At 32.4% G+C, this 25,412-nt stretch overlaps 2 protein-coding genes across 3 annotated transcripts; both read left to right on the top strand.

The window, feature by feature from the left end:
- Positions 1-2,737: 2,737 nt before the first annotated feature.
- Positions 2,738-4,198, top strand: LOC140173586 (uncharacterized). Its single transcript, XM_072198067.1, has 3 exons — positions 2,738-2,755; positions 2,849-3,805; positions 3,896-4,198. Exons 1-3 carry the CDS (start codon positions 2,738-2,740, stop codon positions 4,196-4,198), a joined length of 1,278 nt encoding a protein of 425 aa, XP_072054168.1.
- Positions 4,199-23,036: 18,838 nt separating this feature from the next.
- Positions 23,037-25,096, top strand: LOC112695796 (universal stress protein PHOS34). 2 transcript variants are annotated; one of them, XM_025748280.3, is made up of 4 exons: positions 23,037-23,716; positions 23,819-23,913; positions 24,586-24,707; positions 24,799-25,096. In XM_025748280.3, the coding sequence occupies exons 1-4, from the start codon at positions 23,515-23,517 to the stop codon at positions 24,884-24,886; spliced, it is 507 nt and encodes a 168-aa protein (XP_025604065.1). In that variant the 5' UTR covers positions 23,037-23,514; the 3' UTR covers positions 24,887-25,096. The 2 variants fall into 2 exon arrangements, with proteins under 2 accessions (XP_025604065.1, XP_025604064.1); XM_025748279.3 differs by having other exon boundaries at positions 23,813-23,913.
- Positions 25,097-25,412: the final 316 nt, after the last annotated feature.

Here is a 25,412-nt window from a genome sequence, read left to right as displayed (position 1 = left end):
GTTTTCATCATACCAGTGGCATTTAATTAGCATCAGTTTATTTATGCGTCAAGTTAGCATTAGTTCATTTGTGCATCATTCATGTATTAAGTTAGTATTATTGCATTTGTGTATTATATTAGAACTAGTATTTTTATCCATAATAATATTACGAGAATATTTTTTTTAATTATAGTTCACTTTGTTCTAACAGTATAAATTATGCATGGCACAAAAGATTTATAAAATTAAACTACTTTTACAAAAAAGTCGTAAGTTGACAAAAGTCTCTGACTAAGAAGACCAAGATATCTGCAGATAAAAAATTAAATAATAGGGTAAACTATTATTTTGGTCCCCTACGTTTGGGGTAAATTCTATTTTAGTCCCCAACGTTTAAACTGTTCTATTTAAATCCTAAAAAGATTTGATTTGCATCAATCAAGTCCTTCCGTTAAGTGGGTGTCAAATTATTGACGCCGTGTCCGACGTGGCAAGGAAGAGGTGATAGTGGTTAGTAAACGTGTAAGCCTTCCCGCCCTTGGACATAACGCATGCTGCTTACCCTGACTCTTCTTCTTCTACTTCTTCTTCTTCTTCTTGTGAAGCACGAAACGCAAAGGAAAAGCCAGAAACCCTACCACTAGTCACTGAAAGCTTGCGATTCGCAGCCAGAGAAGTGACATTGTCGTTCAGTTACGTTTAAGCTCCACAGCAGCAGTGAGTTTGAAACCGTTGCTTTCCGGGAGAAGATCGTGTCAGGTATTCCATTGTCAAATCTTCTGAACCCATTTGGTTTTCATCTTAATACGGGTTTATATGTAATGATGTATGTTGATGTGTGATTGTTTTGTTTTATAGTTTCATATTCGTTTCTTGTTCTGTTTTGGAAGTTTTTATTTTGCCCTAGTGATTTGATTTATGCATTTCTGTTGTTGTTGGTCAATGTGAGAATTTTATGAAGTATATTGTGTTTGTGTAACAGTTTGGTCGAGAGATGAGCTATTTTAGTGTCAAGATACACCATGGGGGGAAGTTTGGGTTTGATGGTGAACCTTTACACTATGTGGGGGGTGAGACTTCGATAGTGGACTACTGTGATGAAGATAGGTGGAGCAGGTTTGAGGCTATGGAGATAGTGCTCGAACAGGGATATGTGGTAGAGAATATCGCTGCAATGTGGTATAAGTCTCTGAACGATGAAACAGATGTAGGGTTGAGGATGCTTCACACAGACAAGGATGCCATGGACATGGCTAGAATTGGAATGAGGGACAACATGGTGGAGCTTTTTGTTATTCACAAAGATGCTGCTGCTACTACTAGGAAAGGCTGCACTATTGAGGAAGTTGAAGAGATAGATGGTGATGAGGCTGTTGCACCCACTGCAGACACTATTGGGCCTGGTCCAATTGTGTTGCACAAGGCCCAATCTCTTGCTCAGGCCAAGGTGGGTGAGAAGCCCAATGTGGTGACAAAAGCCCAGAATGATGTGCTGGAAGATGGTGATGAAGAGAGGTCAGAGGGGTCAGATTTCTCAGGTGATGAAGAATCTGAGGATGATGACTACCAGCCAGGAATTGATGATGAGGGGAACAGTGATGAACAATGGAGTGAAAATAGCTCTGGAGATACTGATCTGCAGGTTGCATTTGATGACAGCGATGATGATTGGAATGCTGATGGGGGTTTGTATGATGTTGAAGTCACAACTACAAAAGATCCTCAAAGGCCGAAACAGAGTGTTCCAACTGAGAGAGAACAAGGAGAGCAAAGTGGCAGTGTTAATAAGGGTAAAGAGCAAGTGGTGGCTGCTGGATTAAGGGATGAGGATGATGGGTATGACAGTGAGGGGTTGTGGGATGTCCCTGTAAGTGATGATGAAGGGGATCCCTTGTTCAGGAGGTACCCGGTGTATAAGGGATTGAAGAATATGAAGGAGTATAAATGGGAGGTTGGGACAATGTACGTAGATAGGAATGCTTTTAAGGAATGTGTAACGAGCTATGCCGTGCACAGTGGCAGAGGGATATGGTTCTCGAAGTGTGATAGCCACAGGTGCAAAGCTGTTTGCAAAGAAGGTTGCAAGTGGTTTGCTTACTGCCATAAGATGAAGAGAGAGGATTCATGGCAACTGACAAGCTGTTACAAAAAACACACATGCTCTAAGGCCACCAAGATTGGTATAATGAGTTCTCAGTGGCTAAGTAAGGCTTTTATGAAGAAGATCTGTGAAAACCCGAAAATCAAGTTGAGAAGTTTGATAAAGAAGGCTCATAGCAAGTGGAATGTGGATCTCACAATGACCAAAGCTGCCAGAGTGAAGCAGCAAGCCCTGGATGAAATTAATGGTACCTATAGAGAGCAATATAGGAGGATTCATGACTATGCTGCGGAGTTACTGAGGTCTAATCCAGGGTCCACTGTTCAGATACAAGTGGAGAGACCTCCTGAATTTGAGCTAGAGACACCACCTCCTGGTACGGACCTAAGACCACGATTTCAGAGGATCTATATCTGCTTGGAAGCTTGTAAACAGAGTTTCATGGTGTGCAGACCCATGATTGGCCTTGATGGATGCTTCATCAAGACTCCATATGGGGGTCAATTGCTAACAGCAATTGGATGGGACCCCAATGATCAGATCCTGCCAATTGCCTATGCTGTTGTTGAAGCAGAGACGAAAGATTCGTAGAGATGGTTTTTATTGAATCTGTGTGATGATTTGGGAGTTGATAAGATCAGATGGTGTACATTCATGAGCGACCAACAAAAGGTAACTCTCAACCTAAACTTGTGTAATTAATTCTTTCTTTAATTCATGTCTTGCTGTTATTGACTGGTGATGTTTTTAAATTCTGCTTCAAAGGGATTGATCCCAACCTTTGATGAGTTGCTGCCTGGCATAGACCACCGTTTTTGTGTCAGGCACTTATATAGCAATTTCAGAAAAAGGTTCTCAGGTGTTCAGCTAAAGATGATGATGTGGAAGGCTGCAAAGGCAACATATGTCCAGGAATGGGAGAGGAGGATGAAGGAGATTCAGCAGGTTGATCAAGGAGCTTATAATCATCTCATGGAGATCCCTGCCAAGTATTGGAGCAAGTCCAGGTTTAATTATTTTCCTAGAGTTGATACACTTGTTAACAACATGTGTGAGTGTTTTAACTCTGTTATTGTAGAGGCTAGAGAGAAACCGATTGTGTCTATGCTAGAAGACATTAGGGTTTATCTAATGAATAGGTGGTCTGATAACAGGCAAAGTATAGTAACATATGCCGGAGAAATATTGCCAAAAATAAACAAGAAAATTGAAAGGGAGTTTGATAAGGGTGGGGAGTGGCTGGCCATATATGCTGGTAGGGACAAATATGAGGTGTCTAGCAGTCAGGGTAATAGAGCCAAGTTTGTTGTGGACTTAAACTTACATGAGTGCTCCTGTAGAAAATTTCAACTAACAGGTTACCCTTGTGAGCATGCCATGAGCTGCATTAGGAAAATGTGTCTAGATGTTAAGAACTATGTCAACAAGTGTTATAGGAAAGAGACCTACGTGGACTGCTACCAACATGTAATCTACCCACTGAATGGACCAAATCTCTGGTCCCGGACTGAGAATGATGATGTGCTGCCACCAGTGTTTAGGAAACCAATAGGGCGCCCAAAACTGAGGAGGAACAAGACTGGTGATGAGCCACGCAACAATGGACCACTGTCTAAGTTAGCCAGGACTGGACAGCAACAAAAATGTTCATATTGTTTTGCACTTGGTCACAACAAAAGAACCTGCCCTAGAAAACGTAAGATGGAGGCCGCAGCAAAAAAGGTAAAGTTGTTATTGTCAATTTGATTTGAATTCCTTACATGTGATTGTTTATACTGTCCCATTAACCCAATTTGTTGTTACTGTTTATAGCAGAATGCAACTGCACAAGCCAAGAAAGGGGCCAAGAAAGGGGCTGGTACAACTAGGACTCCAAAACCCAACAAGATCCCTGCCAAGACAATAACACAGCCAGCAACAAGAGTTCAGCCAAAGAGGAAGAGCAGTACACAAGTTGGAGGCAGCCAGGAGTCACAGACATCATCAAAGAGAGCTAGATGCAGCAGCAGTGCCAGTCAACCACAACCATCAACAGCAACAGTCACTAGCCCATCAAGGAGGACCCTGAGGTTCATGGCAAAAACACCACCTAGGGCCTGGAAGGCATTGGGATGAAGAACATAGTAGATTTTAGTGATTCCATCTGTTTTGTAATGAATCTGTCAATGACCAAGGGCTAATGTCCCTGTGATACTTTAGACACCCTACTTTAAGACTACTACTGTCATGTTGATCTCTTTTGTGTTGTTACCTTTTCATGGTTATATTTAAGGCTTGTTTGGATATTGTTATGGTTAAGAGAAGCTACTTTAAGACTTCTCCATTATCTAATGAATTACATGAATTTTCAGCAGCAAAGTTATGTGAATTGGCAAATTAAGCCTTGTTTTTATTAGTAGATGAAACTGAAATAAACTTGTACAGAGCCAAATAATGCATGTCACAATACAGGAATTCATTGCTATTCATTTCAATCAAAAACCTTACAATGTTTACAGCAAATGGCTTTACAGACACAGCCACAAAAAAATTTCATTCTCTTTACATCACTGTTATCACCCAACTGTATGTCAATTTTTTCAATCCCTAAACAATTGACATTCCCTACAAACCAGGGGACAACAACAGAATGACAAAAATAAACAAAATGCTAACCCCCTAAACCTCAATTGAGTCCATCACATAGCAGCAACCCAGCCAGTGTCCATCCAAGAATTCCAACACCGAGTGCCAATGCAAACTTCCTTTCAGCTTTCCGCAGTTCTTCTTTCAACGAGCTTGCTTTGTTCTTCAGTCTTTGAATTTGTGGATCTTGTCCTTCAGGCTCTGCCCAAGCAAAATAATCGCATCCATCTCCTATCTGTTCTCAACCAAACCAACACGAACACACCAGCACGAACACACCAAACACTTCAGATCCTTCAAACACTAACACCCAATACTATTTTCAAACAGGAGACAGAAAAGATGAGACTCACCTGAAAGTTGACGCAGCCCCATAATCTTCTTCCTGGGTTCTCCGCTGTAGATGACGTGCGCAATACCGGTCTCTCTCCACAGAAGCAAGTCCTCCTTCTCCCACGACTCTTGGTGCTGCTACGCGAACCTTGGGAGGACGACTGGGTAGCCATTCTCATCAGACGAAGAACATCATCTTTGGGGATTAGGGTTTACTTATTGGACTGGGCAGCATTTCATTTTCCTTTTTTTTTCATGCTTCCAATTCCAACTGTTAACTACAGGCAAACTGCCAACTTTACCACGTCGGACACGGCGTCAATAATTTGACACCCACTTAACGGAAGGACTTGATTGATGCAAATCAAATCTTTTTAGGATTTAAATAGAACAGTTTAAACGTTGGGGACTAAAATAGAATTCACCCCAAACGTAGGGGACCAAAATAATAGTTTACCCTAAATAATAAGATTTTTAGTTATTATTTTTATATGAAAAGTCTAATTTTTTATTAATAGTTAATTTTAACATTCGTTATTTAAAATTTAAAATAATTTAATGTGTATATTTTTACATTTAAAATATTTTAATTGTAAAAAAATATCGAATGACATATTTTGATTTCTCAAATTACTAAGATAAAATATAATTATATATAGAGTAAAAATAGTAGAGAGAAATAGAAAATGGAGAGAGGTAGATGAGAGAATTTAGGAAATGAGTTTATTAATTTTGAAAAAAAATATTTCTCTCAATTTTAATAAGAGTATCATGTGACACATTTGATTATTAAATTAGATAGTAATATATGATACATAATATAGGTATATTTCAATTAGATAGTAATATATGATAATATGATACATATAGAAGTATAATGAACTAAATTCTCAAGAACTTATTTGTCCTTCGAACTTTATTTGCAAAATGACGTCAATGACTTATTTGTCCTTCGAACTTTATTCTCCTTGCAGCGTGACACCGTAGCAGATACTTAAAAACCGTTTCAGTTATATTAACCAATTTTATTTGATGTATAAGAGATAAATAAATGGAAAGACTAAATTGTTCTTTATTTATTAAAGTCAAAAACTTTTTTATATTTAAATTTTATTAGAGATGTATTTGTCAAAAATTTAAAAAAATAGGACCTATCTATCTTTTTTTCTAAATATAATAAAAAAAATGATATGGACAACTTCAGTCATCAGCTATATATTGTGCTACGTGTAAATTAAATATAGTAGAATGGATCCTTATATGATCTCATCAACATTATCATTGGTTGGCTCTTTCTTGGGGTCCACAAGTTACATATCAAACTTTAGATCCTCGGAGAAAAAGAGCTTACAAATTCTAGTTGTTTTTTTTTATGAAAATAAAATAGTAATATATTTTAATATTATTTTTAATATTTTTTAAAATTAGAGAAAATACATAAATTAAAGTATTTGATTTTTATATTTTAAATTTTTAATATAAATCAAATGATCTAATTTATATGCTTTTTATATATTAGACGGTCTAATTTTTATATTTCTAAAAATTAGATGATTTAATTTTTATATATCTAACAAATTAAACGGTTCGATTTCTATTTCTCTAATTAAACAGTTTTACGTTTAAAAATAATATTTTAACGATATATATTTTAAAAAAAGATAATATCAAAAGCAAAAAGCTTTACAAATTTAAGATAAAAGTTAAGACGTAATTATTTTTATGTAAATTAATAATTAAAAATAATTTAATAATTTAATAAATTTAATAAAATTATTATTTAATAATTTTTAATTATTAATTTATATTAAAATAATTATACGTAAATATTTATCCAAATAGAACCAAGAATAATACACCACCAAATCCTGCCAATTCCCACCTTTAATTTCTCTTAGACTACTATTATTGTTCGGTGCTCTTTGTTGTTAATGTTAGCACTTAGCAATATAATGGCATCAATTAATAAACGCGGTTTAATTTGGCTCCTTCACGTCACGACCACGAAACCAGGTGGCCCCCTTATTAATATTGCACCTTAGCTTCCTGTCTTTTTCTCCTTGAGAAAATTTCAATTCTCTTTCTTAAGAGATATTAAAATAATATTTTTTTATTTATAAAATATATATTTTTTATAATTTAAAATTTTTTTAATTTATTTTAAATTTTTTATATTAACTAATACTAATTTTATTTATTTTAAAAAAAAAATAAATTATTTTTAACAAAAATATCTTTTAACAAAAATTTTATTTTTTGTTATTAAATTTTATTTATTAAAATATCTTTTAATATTTTTATTAATTAAATTATATTTTTATCAAAATATTTTAAAAATTTAATAATTAAATTATTTTTTTAAGATATATTTCAATACTTTTTTAATTATTAAATTATAATTTTATCAAAATTTTTGTTAATAATTATTTTTATATTTTATTATTAATTTTTAGATATTAATAGATATTATTTTAACATTAAATAAAAAAAATATTACTACTATTAATATGTATAACAATTAATATATATTAATATCGAAAAATAATCTTATCAAAAAAATTTTTATTAATATTAAAACAATATTTATTGATATTAAAAAATTAATAATAAAATATAAAAATAATTGTTTAACAAAAAAATTACAATTTAATAATTAAAAAATTATTAAAAAGTATTTTAAAAAATAATTTAATTATTAACTTTGTTTAAAAAAAATATTTTGATAAAAATATAATTTAATTAATAAAAAAATAATTTATTAAAAGATATTTTAATAAATAAAATTTAATAAAAAATAAATTTTTTATTAAAAAATATTTTTATAAAAAATAATTTTTTTTAAAAAACAAATATAAATTACATTAGTTAACATAAAAATTTTAAAATAAATTAATTTTTTTTTTATAAAAATTATAAAAAAATATATTTTATAAATAAAAAATATTATTTTATTATCTCTTAAGAGAGGAGAAAATTTTCTCTTTCTCCTTTTGATGGTTGCCAACTTTGCTCTGTGTATTGCCACATTGGCAAAGTTAATTATAAATACGTTCTCATCTCTATCTATATATACAGTTGTACATGTTCACATGAAAAAACCATGTTATCTATGAAAACTTTACGTGATTGTATTAAATCATCAGCTTCTCTTTACTGTTCAATTTTTCCGTGCCATCCAATCCATTATCGTATTGATGATTCATGTGATATGATCATTAGGACCTTTTCTTTTTGAAATATCTGTCCACTAAATCACTAATAATAATTTTAAGTCTAGTTTAATTAAAAGCAAAAATTGAATTCCTTAAAACATTGAAAAATTTTGAAACATTTTAAATTTGAGAGAGAAAATTAAAATTTTGAATTATGGCCATATTATATAATTAATAATAGTACTGGAAATCAGATAACGTGGATGATTAGTATTTTTGGGTGGATAAAAAGGAAATGTCACTGCATATGGTCGCCGATATATTTATCCAGATAGTTCTGTCGAGGTAGTCGCTCTAGCAAGTCCTTAACGATGATACATTTATCAATGATATGTCTGTACTTTTGATGGAATGTACAATTTTTAGATTTGTCTACATTTTTTGCATTCTGGTAAGCCCCGGTCTTTCGAGGTGGTTTTGATCAGTTTGGAGTTCAGGATTTTTTTGATGATGTCGTCCCTCTTTGTATTAAATTGGGTGTAGTTCTCATAGCGTGGGGTTAATTTAAAGCTTCTCTTATTTTTCCGAGGCTTGTCATCCTTCTTGTACTGGTCTTGTCTGATTTCCGAGCTTGCTGTAACTTTTCAATGTCAATCTGCCCTTTCACCTTTTCCCAAAACTCAGCCAAAATTTTTGGTTTGGCGACAGCAATAGACTCCTGGAACTTGCCTGGTCGAAAACCACTTTTAATGGCATGTAAATGTACCTCGGGATGGAGATCTGGTATAGTCACAGCCACCTTTGTGAAGCGGGTCATATAGTCTTTGAGGTTTTCGTTCGGCCACTGTTTGATGGTGTTTAAGTAGTCAGAGTCATGCAAATAAATAGCCGAGCTAGCGAAATGATCCTCGAAGAGTGTTGCTAATTCCTGAAAATGGGAGAATTGAATCTGCAGGCAAAGAACAAAACCAATCAAGTACAGGATCGTCTGATGAGTTTGAAAAACTTCAAATTAATGTGGTGATCAAACATTGTTAAAAAGGATTAATTACAAAGTTGTTAACTTAATTTTATTGTAATTATAAATTGGTTGTTTAACAATTTTGCTTTGTGCATATTTTGTTATTGGGCCGAAAATTACACAAGCCCAATGTAATGATAATATATAGCCTTGTACAAAAAAACTCTATATGATATGTGGCTGAAATATTTAAAAGGTTAGCAAGATAATTGGGCCAATGAAAAGTCCAAAATAATTTCCTCTCAACATCATCATGGGTCTGAAATTGAAAGAAGAAAGGAAGCAAAAGTTGCATGCCTTCCACGAATACCCTCTTCCCTCTTTGATGGAATTCAAAGTTAATTCAATGGATTTAATTGCATTGGTAATAGGAAAGAGAAAGTTCAAAATTGATTTGATAGCAATTAAGAGTTCACACGTTACTATGCATAGGAGAATAGGTAGTGAAAACTTAACTCATTTTAATTTCACTCCTTACTTCCATTGAAAGCTTTTCTCTCTTCTCTTTCTTCGATTGTCACTTCAACAGGAAAGAAGAAGATGCAAACTATCAGAGGTAGAAGTAGAGAAGCTAAGAAGAAGCAAGCGGGTAAGGTGATGATGTCCCTTGCAAAAAGAAGATCTACAGTATGGCGTGGCTAGGATTTTTGCCACTAAAGGCAAGATGTGGAGATGAAGCTTCAAGATCTCCATGCCTAAAAATGGTAGCAATCCATTTCGGTCATAGAAGAAGATTTCTGAAGTGAAGCTCATTTCTACTTTTTGTTCATCCATCACAGAAGGTAGCTACTGTAGCTACGTGGAGGAAGAAGCAAAAAGGGAACAAGTGGAGCTGTCAATAATCAAGAGTTCATCAAGGGTCATAATTCATTCTTGGGGACCAAGTCAAGATGGAAGGTGCTCAGATTGATGAAGTTTGATGAGAAGGTATGAGAAATAGGTAATTGCATGTTGATTTGCTTTCGATTTTTTCTCTCTCCTCTCTCTGTCCGAACCGATCTTTTGGATTGAAGAAGAAGAAGTTAGCTTGGTTGAATCGTTTCAACCTTGGAAGCTTCCCCTTCTATAATAAGGGTGAACGGTCAAGGCTTGAGACAAGAAGAGAAAGCACAGAGTTCTCATAGCTACCCAAGCTAACAGAAGTTCTTCTCCTTCAATGTGTTTCGTTTTGTATTTTCTTTAGTTTTGTCTGTCTGAGTCTCATGGTGAAAAATGCAAATAATGTGAGGTTTGTAAGAAAAAGCCAGGGAGAGGTAAAAGACAGAGGGTATAAAATTAAAGAAAAAGCCATAGGTGTCCTAGAGGTCTTTTGTACATCTATGTGTTGTGTATCATGATTCTGTAGGAATCTCCTTGCAAGTTGGGTTAGCATTTAGCAGTTGAAAGTTTGGTTGGTGACCAAGTCAAGTTCAGTATTGGGAATAGATTCTGGACTTGTCCCAGATAGGAATGGTAGTTCCTAGAAAGAATTGGTGTTTGTAATCAAGATGATTATAGTGAAATTCCGTCACTGTTGTGATGGAGACTGGATGTATGCTGCATTGCTCCTAGCAGCTGAACCAGGATACTTCTTGGTGTGATTCTCTCTTTCTCTTCTACTCCATTTCTGTTTCTGATGCGTAGGAGACAAAATTGAAAATTATCTCCTCACTGGTTACGAGACAAAAAGAAAAATTTTCTTAACTAGTGACGAGACAAAACGCAAAAATATCTCCTAAAGCATTCTAAAAGGCAGCAAGTATTACTCAGCAAAAAGGGGCTAAGATTCAACTCCCCTTCTCTTAGCCACTGATTACCATCACCGTCTAAATAAGAAGGAAAACAACGACATAAAACTTTATCAGAAGCACTGTTTACGATCATTATGGACCCTAATTTTTTTATGTATGTCTTTGGATCTCCCAACCCATCATAAGGTGTTAAGGTTGTCGGCAGAGTGAACCTCCTAGGCAGCTCGAAGTTCATCACGTCGGCTGTGAAAGGTCCAACAAAGTTATCAGGCTCGGCATTTTCGCTTTCTGGCTGGGCTTCCCTATTGCGCCGAGTTTCGTCATTCTACCGAGCTCCTTCGTCACGTGGTTGCCCATTTTCATTGTTCCGAGGGGTTTCGAAAATGTGTGTCAGATCAGACTGATGTTCTTCATCCTCTGGGTGTTCACGTCAATTATTATTAATCTCAACCCGAGTATTGACTAACTCGGCGATTTGGATGGCCATTATTTGATTTTTCTCGGTCATATGCTGGTTGGCTTTCGCCATATGTTGGTTTGTTTGTTGGTTTCGGATGGAGTAGGAGGTGGCATGTCGTCCATGGATTAATGCGGAAAATTTTGAGGCCGCTGAATAGGAAGGAATTTTCGTACTCAGCCCTATGGTAGGCGTCAATTGTTCTTGGGTGGACACCTAGACTTAATTTTGGTTCTTGAAGGTTGTCATTGAGCTGTTGTCTTTAACACCGAGCTATAATTTAAAGGATCCGAACTCTTTGTCTAACAGTATTTCATGTTACAAATAGCATGAACACAAGAGAGTGTACCTGCAAAAAGTATTTTGATGCTTAAATCAGTATCATATATTTTTTGTGTTGTTTTGAGGATATAATGTCTTATTTTTTATAATTGAGTATTAGCTGTTACACTTTTTTATTGTTATTTTCATTGAATGGCATTGTTTGAATAGATGGCCAATCTATAATGTTCGAAACGATTTTATAACAGCCTGACCGAGTTATAATTTATAAAGCCGATTTATGCTTATGGTAATGGCGGTATCAATTAGTATAAGTGAAACAATTAGTGGCAGATAGAGGTAGAATTCTGCTAATCATTACATTGATCTTCTCGAATATTTTAACCAAGTGAGGCTGATAATAAACTACCATATATATAACATAAACAAACCGCAATATGGAAGCATGCATATCGTTAATTAATAATTTCTTTAATGAGCACTAATTAAGCACCACTCAATTTATCACCTGTACATAGAGCTATATAGCACACTGAAAATTTTGATGGTGGTTTTGGTTCAAATATTGATAATATCTTGATTTCTTGATTGATATTTTATGCTTGGACAGATCAAATCAACTAAACTCTGAAAGTAAGCTTTTTCTATGGATGGTTGAGATTGCCCCTCTTTTGTGTTATTCTATTCATTCTGGCAAAATCAACTATATAATGCCTTTTTAATGTTAGTGGAAGGATCACTAAGAAATGTCGACCATTAATCCATCATCATTACACAAAGGCAGCAAATGAAGAGTATATATAGTACATTAATGTTTTTAAGATAGTTAGTAATAAAATTTTTTAAATGTTTTACTTTAATAAATACATAAAAAGAGAGTTTTATGATGGCATTAATTTTTGTGGTTAAAAATGACATAAATTTAACTTACAAATAAAATACTAACATATGATATGATAAATTTATGATCAAAATAATTCTTTCTCTCTTATAATTTCTTATGATTACTTTTATATCAAAATAATTTCTTATATTATTTTTATAATTATAAAAAATAATTTCAACAAAATAAAACCAAAATAATTTTTTATTATATTTATAATAATTATTTTATTATTAATTTTATTTTTAAAAAGTAATTTTTTATAATTATTTTTACTAAAATAAGTTTTTATAATTATTTTTATTTTTAATTACTTTTTATTACTATTATTTTTAATAATTTCTAAAAATAATACCAAAATTATTTTTTTAATTATTTTTGTTTTAAAAAAATTTATAATTATTTTATTATTATTTTTGCCAAAATAATTTTTTTATAATTATTTTTTTATAATTTTAAAAAACTAACACAAAAATATATTCTCTCTTATAATTTTTTATGATTATTTTTAAAGTAACACCAAAAAAGAGAATATTATTTTGATGTTAGTTTTTTTAAATTATAAAAAAATATTATTATAAAAAAATTATTTTGGTAAAAATAATAATTAAAAAATAATTTTGGTGTTAGTTTTAGAAATTATTAAAAATAATAATAATACAAAATAATTAAAAAATAAAAATAATTATAAAAACTTATTTTAGTAAAATAATGATAAGAAATTATTTTTTAAAAATAAAATAATAAAATAATAATTATAAATATAATTAAAAATTTATTTTAGTGTTATTTTTTTTAAATTATTCTTTATAATTATAAAAATAATGATAAGAAATTATTTTAATAAAAATAATCATAAAAAATTATAAAAAAGATAGAATTATTTTAGTCATAAATTTATCATGTCATATGTTAGTATTTTATTTGTAGGTCAAATTTATATTATTTTTAGCCACTAAAACTAATATTACCATAAAACTTTCCTACATAAAAAAACTTAAATATTATATTTTTTAATTAATAATTTTATCATATATCTTAAGAATACATGTTAACTAAACTTATCTTTTTATAGTATTATATCTTATAAATTCTTTTATGTTTATTATATGAATTTAGATTCTCTAAAGTTTGAATTTTATTTTAAAGAATAAAGTATAATTTTTACCATTTATTTTATAGGTGAAATAAAAAAAAATTATTTAAAGATAATAAATTATATTTTATCCTCTAAAATAAAAATTTAAAATTTAAAGAATCCAAATTTTTAGCATTGAGGTGTTTCATTTGTTGATTAGAGGTGGTTAGTTGACACTTCGTTTTGTCCATCCAATAAATATGTGATTGCAACAAACAATCCACTTTAATATGGGAAGTGGCAAACTAATTTCTTCGTCAAAAACGATCGTTGCTTTGTATTATTTATTTTGGCGTTTCCATTTTTTGCTTTCCTTATTTGTTCGAGCCTCTCCACATGTCCATATTATTTTCCATGTAAGAATAGTTGAAGTCATATAATATATGCGAGAAACTATATATTATTTAATTATAGCAAGACCACCATTCATACACAGATACACTCTTTCATCAGGTGACCATTTTTGACGATATCAAATCAACAGGATTGAAAAATAATGCTGAAACTGCTAAACTTTAATTAGTTTTATTTCCAACTTTTTGACTTAAAAACAGGAATTCGCGCACTTAGCTTGAAGATTATAGGATATAGATAGGCATAAAAGGAAGTAAATATTTTATACGTAAGCACTTCTATTGCCTTAGCTGTAAGCCTTTAACAGTTTTCAACCGTGATTAAATACCGTATTTCACAGGGTTGTACTACACAAATGGACGGCAAAAAATTGTTAAGTATTTTTATATATATCTTATAGATGTTTAGATTTTGTTAAGAAAAATAATTAATAGAAAGTGAGAAAAGATAATATGTTTATCTTTTATATAAAAAAGACAAAAAATAATACAAACATGAAACATCATCTCTCAAATAAATAAGATACATGTCAACTCTTTATTACAAAATTCATAAACTCGTAGGCTTTTTCCTTTTTTTTTTTTTAAGTCAGAAAATTTTTAATTTTTGTTGGTATTGAATCAGAAAATCTTAGGATGTTTTTTATTTGTATTTGTATTTTTTTATTTTTAATATTTTCTGTGTTGGAATAAATAATTTTATTAACCCAGATCATTCATATTGAATCACAAAAAATATAATATAATGTAGAAGCGTACTTTTACTCATAAGAGTCAGAAATTAATGGAAGAATTTGGATCTTGTGGTTCTTTCGATCTTCCTCAATCAAAGTCTTCTGTATTTCTAGGCGGCTGAACTGCAACTCTTTTGATGGGAAAAAAGCTACAAAGGCGGCTTTTAGTATGTTGGGGACCGAAACCCTGAATGTCTATTTATATTTGAGTATAGCACTCATTAAACCCTAAATCCCAAATAAAATAGTATCTAAAGTTCAAAAAGATAATATATCTAAAATCCAAAAAGATAATTATCTAAGGAACAAAAGATAATATCTGATTTTATTTTCATTTAATTCCAAATCAAAAGTAATAATAACTTATTCAATTAGCAGTTATAATAATAAATGAGATCATCATTATATAAGTCATTTAATTTGAAATAGCATAATTTGTAATTATAATTAATATATGTATTACCCACAAATAAATTAGGAAATTAAATAATTTCCTAACAATCTCCCACTTGGGCTATACATATATTATTTCTTGACATAATCACATCTTATAAACTTTATGCGCGCATCTGAATGCTATTTCTCTCATTACTTTAACAATCTGGTCCGTCTCATACATTAGATATGGAACTACTGCAACTTTTATCACATTAATCTCGTGACTAAACCACGACAATCATCATCTTAATATACTTAACGATATAGATCAAATTTGGATGAGTAATATGGAAATTACATGCCAAGTGATCTCATGCATGTCTATTTCCAGCTGGTTCAACTTTAAAACTTTATTGAGATCAAACACAATACAAATATTGCAAAATGAATATTTCATATTACATGAAATAAACCATCAACTTAATTCTGCAGAAAAATAACTCAATATCTGTCATAGAATATATAGCATAAAAATAAAATAAACTCCCACTAAACCAAGGCATCACAAATATTGACACCCATCCGAGCAGTGTGCTCATGAAAGACTTTAGGGATCAATTCTTTGGTTAGTGAGTCTGCCAGCATATATTCTGTTCCTATATGTTCTATGAAAATCTGTTTTTCTTAACCTTTCTCTTTGACAACTAAAAGCTTGATGTCTATATGCTTCAATTTTGTCAATCTCTTATTGTTATTGGAGTATAGTACTACTGACTTATTATCACAAAATATCTTTAATGGCCTTTCAATGTCATCTACTATATGAAGTTCAGTGACAAAGTTTTGCAACCATATGCCATGAAATCGGAATCAGAGTACCTAATGATCTCCAAATTTTCTGATCTCCGATAAGTAAGCATGTAATCCTTTGTTCTCTTTATATAACGCATTACGCGTTTAACAGCTATCCAATTATCCATGCTTGGATTGCTCAAGTATCTACCCAACACTCCCACTATAAATGATATATCGGGACGTGTAAAGACTTGAGCATATATTAAATTTCCTAGTGCTTATGCATAAGGTTTGTCATGCATTGCTGTCTTCTCAAAATCATTTCTAGGGCATTGCTTGAGACTGAACTTGTCTCCATTAGTTACGGGTGTGTCCATTAGTCTACAACTTTTCATGCCATGTCTACTTAAAATCTTTTCGATATAGTTATTTTGTGATCATCCAAAAGTACCTTGAGAGTGATCTCTTAGTATCTCGATTCCTAATACAAAAGAGGCATCACCAAGATCTTCCATTTCGAATTTGTTCGATAGAAATTTCTTAGTTTCATGCAATAAGCCTATATCATTATTGGCAAGTAGAATGTCATCAATATATAAGACCAAAATATGTATTTACTCCCACTAAACTTGCGGTATACACACTCATCTATGATATTTACCTCAAAACCATGAGGTAATGACTTGATGAAACTTGTGATATCATTAACGGGAAACTTGTTTGAGACCATAGATGGATTTTCTCCTTTCTCTATTGGATCTCCTTAATGACACTTCTTGAGATTATTGAGCTTGATGTATGATTGAGATTGAGGAGGATTCTCATTATTTTTCTGTGCTGTAGCAGTATCTTGAGCAATAATGATATTCTTATTGTTCTCTTGTACTATAACTGGATCTATAATAGGCTTCTTATTGTACTCTTGTACCATAACTGTATCTTGAACAATAATAGGCACAAAGACCTGATCATTGTCTGTTACAGATTCCTCATCAAAAGCAACATTCATAATATTTCCTTCCTCTCAAATTCAACATCCTCAAGAAATATCGCATTTCCCATTTCAAAATAGACCTTGATGCAGGATTGTAAAACTTGTACCCCCGTGAACGCTCAGCGTAACCAACAAAGTAGCAACTAATTGTTCTTGAGTCCAATTTTCTTTCATACGACCTATAAGGTCGCGCCTTAGCTGGACATCCCAAATATGCAGATGCTTTATACTGGGCATTTTTCAAGTCCAAATTTCATATGGGGTTTTGTTAACTGCTTTGCTTGGCACCCTATTAAGGATGTACACTGTGGTCTTTAAGGCTTCTCCCCAGAGTGATTCATGCAAGGAAGAATGACTAATCATACTTCTCACCATGTCCTTAAGAGTTCGGTTCCTTCGCTCTGCAACACCATTCATGCTAGGTTTTCCTGGCATAGTGTATTGCAGAATAATACCACACTCATCTAGGAAAAAGAGCAAAAAGTTTGGGACGTTGCTCACCTGAACCGTCGTATCTTCCGTAGTATTCACCACCACGATCATATTTGACAGCTTTAATTGTCTTTCCAAATTGAAGTTAAACTTCAACTTTGAAAGAGTTGAAAACATCCAAGGCTTGGGACTTTTCATGAATTAAATATAGATACACGTAACGAGAGTAATCATCTATGAATGTAATAAAGTATCATTGTCCATTCCAAGAGACAGTAGGAAATGGGCCACATATATCGGTATGTATCAGTTCTAAAGATATCTTTAGTTCTCTCGGTACCTAATTTCCTTTTGTTTGTCCTTTTCCCCTTTATGCACTCAATGCAGATTTCAAAGTCCGCCAAATATAGGGGTCTAAGAATTTCATCCGACACGAGCCTCTGAATTCTCTGTTTAGAGATGTGACCTAAGCGTTTGTGCCATAATGATGCCAAATTCTCATTTAGTTTTCGTTTTGTACCAGTTTGTAGTATTTCATTATTATAGGAATTTAAGTCAAGCCTATATAGATTATCCACCAAATGACCAAAGCAAATATTATTCGAATTACAGAAGAGACTGACTTTATTGTCTTCGAACGAACAAAAAATAACCTGATTTGTCCAAACAAAAAACAGAAACCAAATTCTGTCTAAATGACGGTACATAAAATGTCTCTAATAAATCAAAGTAAAATCCACTCGTGGAACATAATCTAAAGGTTCCTATAGTTTCGACTGCAACTATATTGCCGTCTGCCACATAGATGTATCTTTCAGCATCACTTGGCAGTCGGCTCCAGAGGCAACCTTGCATAGTAACACTTACATGAGTAGTAGTAGCAGAATCTACCCACCAATTATCAATAGGTGCATAACTTAAACTAGCCTCAGAACAAACGAAAGTAAGAATTATACCCTTCTTTACATGCCAGGTGACATATTTGGTACAATCATTCTTCATGTGTTCCACCTTCTTACAGAAGAAACAAGTTGAAACTTGATCTTGTTTCTTAGCCTTTTTCTGCTGAGAAGGCACATCCGCAGTAGTATCACGCTTTTTTTTTATACTGAGAAGTTGAAGTCATGTGAGCACTGGTGCACGAAATTGCAATCACACTTTTGCAATCCGCACAACTAACCATCAAGTGCATTGGGTCGTCCAAGTAATACCTTACGTGAGTAAGGGTCGATCCCACGAAGATTATTGGTTTGAAGCAAGCTATGTTTATTTTATTATTCTTAGTCAGGATTTCAATTAAAATTATCAGTTTGAATTATTAGAAAAATAAAAGAGCATGAATTAGTTACTTGTAATGCAGTAATGGAGAAGATGTTGGAGTTTTGGAGATGCTTTGTCTTCTGAATTCCTGTAATGTAATATTCAACTCAATTCCAAAGTGCAAAGTTCCTTCTATGGCAAGCTGTATGTAGGGTGTCACCATTGTCAGTGGCTACCTCCCATCCTCTCAGTGAAAACGGTCCAGATGCTCTGTCACAGTACGGCTAATCAGCTATTGGTTCTCGATCATGTTGGAATAGGATCCATTGATCCTTTTGCGTTTGTCATCACGCCCAGCAATCGCGAGTTTGAAGCTCGTCACAGCCATTCAATCCTTGAATCCTACTCGGAATACCACAGATAAGGTTTAGACTTTCCGAATCCTCAAGAGTGGCCGCCATCAATTCTAGCTTATACCACGAAGATTCTGATTAAGGAATCTAAGAGAAGCTCATTCAATCTGATGTAGAACGGAGGTGGTTGTCAGGCACACGTTCATGGATTGAGGAAGGTGATGAGTGTCACGGATCATCACCTTCTTCATAATTAAGCGCGAATGAACATCTTAGATAGGAACACACACGTTTGAATGGAGAAATAGAAACAATTGCATTAATTCATCGAGACGCTGCATAGCTCCTCACCCCCAACAATGGAGTTTAGAGACTCATGCCGTCAAAGTGTATAAAATTCAGATCTGAAAATGTCACGAGGTACAAAATAAGTCTCTAAAAGTTGTTTAAATAGTAAACTAGTAACCTAGGTTTATAGAATATGAGTAAACTAAGGTAATTGGTGCAGAAATCCACTTCTGGGGCCCACTTGGTGTGTGCTGGGGCTGAGACTTAAGCCTCTCACGTGCTTGGGCTGTTTCTGGAGTTGAACGCCAGGTTGTAACGTGTTTTGGGTGTTGAACTCCAACTTGTAACCTATTTCTGGCGCTGGACGCCAGACTGCAACATGGAATTGGCGTTGAACGCCAGTTTACGTCGTCTATCTTTGCGCAAAGTATGGACTATTATATATTGCTGAAAAGCCCTGGATGTCTACTTTCCAACCCAATAAGAGCGCGTCAATTGGACTTCTTTAGCTCCAGAAAATCCATTCCGAGTGCAGGGAGGTCAGGATCCAACAGCATCAGCAGTCCTTTTTCAGCCTAAATCAGATTTTTGCTCAGCTCCCTCAATTTCAATCAGAAAATACTTGAAATCACAGAAAAATACACAAACTCATAGTAAAGTCCAGAAGTATAATTTTTGCCTAAAAACTAATGATAGTCTACTAAAAACTAATTAAAACATACTAAAATCTACATGAAATTACCCCCAAAAAGCGTATAAAATATCCGCTCATCAAGCACTTTTAGTCTTATCTTACTGTAGCCTCTATTCTTCTTGCACACAGTGAGATATAAGATCATTTAAGGACCAACTGTCCTTCAAAGTGTTATAACTCACTTTGAATTTCCCAAAGTGTGCATGAAGGAAAATCAAAATGAAATGTACGAGTAAATCTCCAGACAACTCTAACTTTAGTGCTTTCAATTTTGAAGCAAGATGAGACATTTTCATAATGTACTCCCTTTTGTTCCCATCACTTTTATACCTCATGGAGACAAGTTTGCTCAAAAGACTACTTGTCTCCGCCTTTTCATTCTTAGTAAAGAATTTTTCAACATTCTTTAGGAACTATTTGGCATATTTATCCTCAGTAATTGAGTCCCGAAACGCCGTAGAAATTGAGCGTTTCGTGATTATAATGCTCATTCGATTGGATCTTTTTCACTTCTCTATTTTAACCTCATTGAGATTTTTCGGAGTGGAAGTGAGTTTCTCCTCTTGAAGAGCTATATCTAGATCGATACAACCGAGGACAATCTCCACGGTATCTTTCCAAACTTTAAAGTTTGAACCATTCAATATAGGAATACTGCTAGTTTGTGCAGAAACATTGGTAGCTGAAGCCATAGTTTCTAGACTAGAACAAAAAAGAACATGCAGTAAACATTTGTTAAATAATGGAAAAAATCCATATTGAGATATCTAGAACAACATTAATTTTCAATCTTTGGATAGAAAATTAACTGTAAGTCATACTCTCATTGCAGTAATCAAATATTGTCAAAATTCCTGTCACACATTAAGCCTTTCTTTGGACCGACTTAATGTGCACATGGAGACTTAAACTTCGCAACCTATTTATTACCACATATATTTTCTATTAATTGGCCAAACAATAACGTTCCTTTGGGCCGATTATTGACCGCATAATTAATAGAAAATAAACAGAAATGTGCAATATTTATTGTTTGGCCAAACAATAAACTTCCTTTGAGCCGATTATTGTCCGCATAAATAATAAGTATTACTTTATTTTTTAATTAATTACCCAAACATGTATTTACTATTAATATGTGTATGTAATTTGGCCAAATATAGACCTTCCTTTGGGCCGACCAATATTCGCATGAATTACATATCACTATATTTCTAATGTTTTAAATAAATCAAATAAATCAATTTTCACAAAAGAGGCTACTTTGGCAGCATAATGTTTAATCAATTTATTTCAAAACCAAATCTTTATAAAAAAAGTGGGTATAATAATCCAAATTGTTACTAGTTTCTTTATGTAACAAAAAAATATTTAAATCGCAAAAGGATTTAAATCTTAATGGTATCTTTTCAGACTTTAAAAAAATTGATTATAACTCATGTGCCAAAAAATTATGATCCGTTAAAATTAATGAGCATTATCTTCTATTACTCAAATATTATTAATATGTACACATAATTTGGCTAAATATAAATTTTTCTTTGAGTAGATTAATACTCGCATAAGTGACATATACATATTAATCTTTATATTCTAAAAGGATAATCAATTAATTTTATATCAAATTAATGACCCACACAATTAAATCTAAAAAATATCATAATTCAATATATAATGCTCGTTTGATTTAACAAAAGATGAAAACCGTATATAAATCATTAATTTATGAACATCATTTTATATATATATATATATATATATATATATATATATATATATATATATATATATTAACCAAAACATGCTTAGCTTACATTATAAGCACGCAACAATATATATATATCCAAACGATCAATAATATATGTATGTAAATGGCCATGTCAATATGTATATAAGAGCACTATAACCCAAACGATATCCACAACTGTGTATATTATATATGTGCAACAAAAAATTAAAAGGACACTAGAAGAATAGTGTTCATCCACAATATATATAATTTTGCGGTGCAATAATGTTAACGTAAGCTACGCAATATTAACATATACCGAATAAAATAATAATAAAATTGAATATTTTTTATGACAATTATGAATAAGTGTGATATCACTTGTTGGAATAAATAATTAATAGAAAGTGAAAAATGATAAAGATGTTTATCTTTTATATAAAAAAGACAAAAAATAATACAAACATGAAACATCATCTCTCAAATAAATAAGATACATGTCAACTCTTTATTACAAAATTCATAAACTCGTAGACTTTTTCCCTTTTTGTTAAGTCAGAAAATTTTTAATTTTTTTTTGGTATTGAATCAGAAAATCTTAGGATGTTTTTTATTTGTATTTGTATTTTTTATTTTTATTTTTAATGTTTTCTATTTTTTAGATTTTATGAAAAAAAATAAAAATAGTAAAAATAATAAAATTATATTTTTTATTTTTTTCTTTGTAAAATCTAAAAAACAAAAAATAGAAAATAAAAATAACACACCTTTAGATTTCATGAAAAAAGAAAAAAAAAATCAATAAGTCCATTCCACATGCAATGGGTCCTGACACCACATGTGTTTTCAGCTTATAATGAAAAGTTCAAATAATTGGGTATAGTTGGATTCATTTTTATTTTGGACCTGATCTGGCTTCATATTCCGTAGATTTATGAATCCATTAATAGGATTTATGGGCTTCTGTTAACCAAAAAACCTTTTTATGGGCCACTTATATTTTATAGGGATTTTCTCTCTGGAGTTGTGCTATACGTCACTAGGTACAAAACCAGTTTTCTGATTGAATAGGAACGAGGGAAAAAAGTGTTTGAAAGAAAGATAGAATGGCAGCTAACGATGAGGCTTTAGTTCAAGTGGTAAATTATGTGCTTTTTTAATATACTGTATTTAAATTCAAAATTTGGCGAAACAAATAGTGGATGAAACCCTTAAGTGTTAAGCGTGTGTGAGTTTTTGATATAATGTAGGATTAAAAACGGTCTAATTTATTGAAAAAAAAAGGCATGGAAAAGTAGATTATGGAAGCATCTATTGAGGAATAGGGATTTGGTAGAATTTCTTTTTAAAAAGGAATGTTTGCCAAACGACCAAGTGACTACTATTCCAAGGTCTGTGGACATGTCTAGAATCCGAAGCTCCAGATTATTCCTTTCCTGTTTAGGTTTAACAACACATACCTAATACAGAACGAAGCATAAAATAATACAATTATTAAGTAACTTAATGAAACTTCTAATCATTCACGTAAACACAAATGTCAGCATAAGATCTATTGGTTGTAGATTGTAGAGAAAGCAGAGGAGTTAGGAGAAGAATGTAGAATCGGGAATAAAGCGTGGAGTGGAGGGTAGTTTTCATGAACCCGATTCATATGCCAATCATATAAGCATTACGCTACCTTGGAATTCGAATCAACCAAGCCAGTTGCGCCACTAATAACACACTATTTAACTTGTTTACTTTTCTGACTTGCATTGGATCGGAGGCAATAACTAAGCAAACAGAGAGATCAGAGCTATGGCAAGTTGCTGCGCAAAGAAGGTTCCAGAAAGAGAGAAGCAGGTGATGGTGGTTGGTGTGGATGACAGTGAATACAGCACCTACGCTCTTGAATGGACCCTCGACCACTTGATCACACCCTCTCCCACTCCCATCTTCAAGCTCGTTGTCGTCTTTGCCAAGCCTTCTGTTACCTCCGCTGTTGGCATCATAGGCCCTGGTATGTATGTATGTATGTACGTATATATTTTCGAATATCCATCCATGCATACGTATACATACGTATACGCATATAGATACGTACTAATTTGAGTAGTTGTAGGAGCCCCTGAGGTGTTTCCGATGGTGGAAGCCGATATTAAAAGGACTGCTGCCAGAGTCACCGAACAAGCTAAACAACTCTGCATCAACAAATCTGTAAGTAATTAATTAACTAATGAAAAAAAAAAGTATTATTTTGTTCCTAACATTTAGACCCAAATTTTAATTTAATTTTCAATGTTTGAAATGTTGTATTTTAATTTTAAAAAAATTTTAATGTCTTATTTTAATTTAAAAAATTTTAAGTATATTCAATATTGTGTCACCATTAAATTTGACACAAACAAATCGCATGTTGAAGAGCCAATAACATTCGATTTAAGTATATAAGTAAAATTAATCCACTAACTAACGATCACTAATATAACAGTTTTTTCTTTGATTTCGAAGGATTGATTGTTAGAATTTGGGATTTTGAACAAAAAAAATTAAAAAAAAAGAAGTATTACAAGAAGGTTTTAGTTACATTTTTTAACACATGAAAGAAGATATGACTTAATTAGTAACGTTGTTAACGTCTATATCACTCATCTCGTTAACTATTAGTGTCAAAATTAATCGTAGAACAACGTTAAAATTGTTTAATTTTTTTGAAAAAGAAATAGAACGTTTGAAATGTTAGGAACAACATTAAAATTTAGTCTAAGTACTGGAGACTAAAATAGTACTTTATTCTTAACTAATTAAATTAATCTTAATGTACAGATGATCGCTGAATACAAATACAGTGAGATGACAATTTAATTAATATCTTTGTTTGATGATTAGGTGAATGATGCAATTGTGGAAGTGGTAGAAGGAGATCCAAGAAATGTTCTTTGTGAAGCTGTGGAGAAGCACCACGCTTCAGTATTGGTGGTGGGTAGCCATGGTTACGGAGCTATAAAAAGGTACACCATCTGTCGCTTGTTTTATGAAACTATGTTGAAATAATGAAGTATGAAAACCTGTGTGCTGATTGAGTTTCCTTTGATGTTGCAGAGCTGTATTAGGGAGTGTGAGTGACTATTGTGCTCATCATGCTCATTGCACTGTCATGATCGTCAAGAAGCCCAAAACCAAGCACTGATGTATAATATACTCATCTCAAGGGGACACATGTTTTCTTTAAGAAAATCATAATGCTTCACTTTATGCTTCCTTCAATTTACTTTTTATTTCCGAGATAGAACTCAGAAAATAATATATGCATGTAGAAAATCATTGCACTGTCATTGGACTTTTTCCACTTCCCCTCTTGTTAGTCATACACACATATATTGTACTTTATTTTATTTTATTTAATTTCTTTCTATTTTTTATTTTATCAACGTGAAGCTAAAAAGAATAGACTGCAGAACAATCAATGTATGTGTTCAAATTAAAGCTTAGGTTGAAGTTGAAGTAATATAAAATTGCAACTCTGAGGAAGGGGTGGGGTTATGATTGTAATATATTCATCAACCTTTTTATCTTTACTTACTTCTTATAGATGCCTTTTAATATATAAAAGAATAAAAAGGATTAAAAAAAATCATACATGTAACATTCTTCCTCAAATTTTTTTTATCATAGGTTAACTTTAGAGAGACCTACCACTATTGCTAGATGGTATC

Source organism: Arachis hypogaea, chromosome 6 (assembly GCF_003086295.3).
Source record: "Arachis hypogaea cultivar Tifrunner chromosome 6, arahy.Tifrunner.gnm2.J5K5, whole genome shotgun sequence".
Classification (NCBI taxonomy): domain Eukaryota; kingdom Viridiplantae; phylum Streptophyta; class Magnoliopsida; order Fabales; family Fabaceae; genus Arachis; species Arachis hypogaea.
Note: the sequence above shows the minus strand (reverse complement) of the source record. Positions and strands in the feature narration are given on the sequence as shown.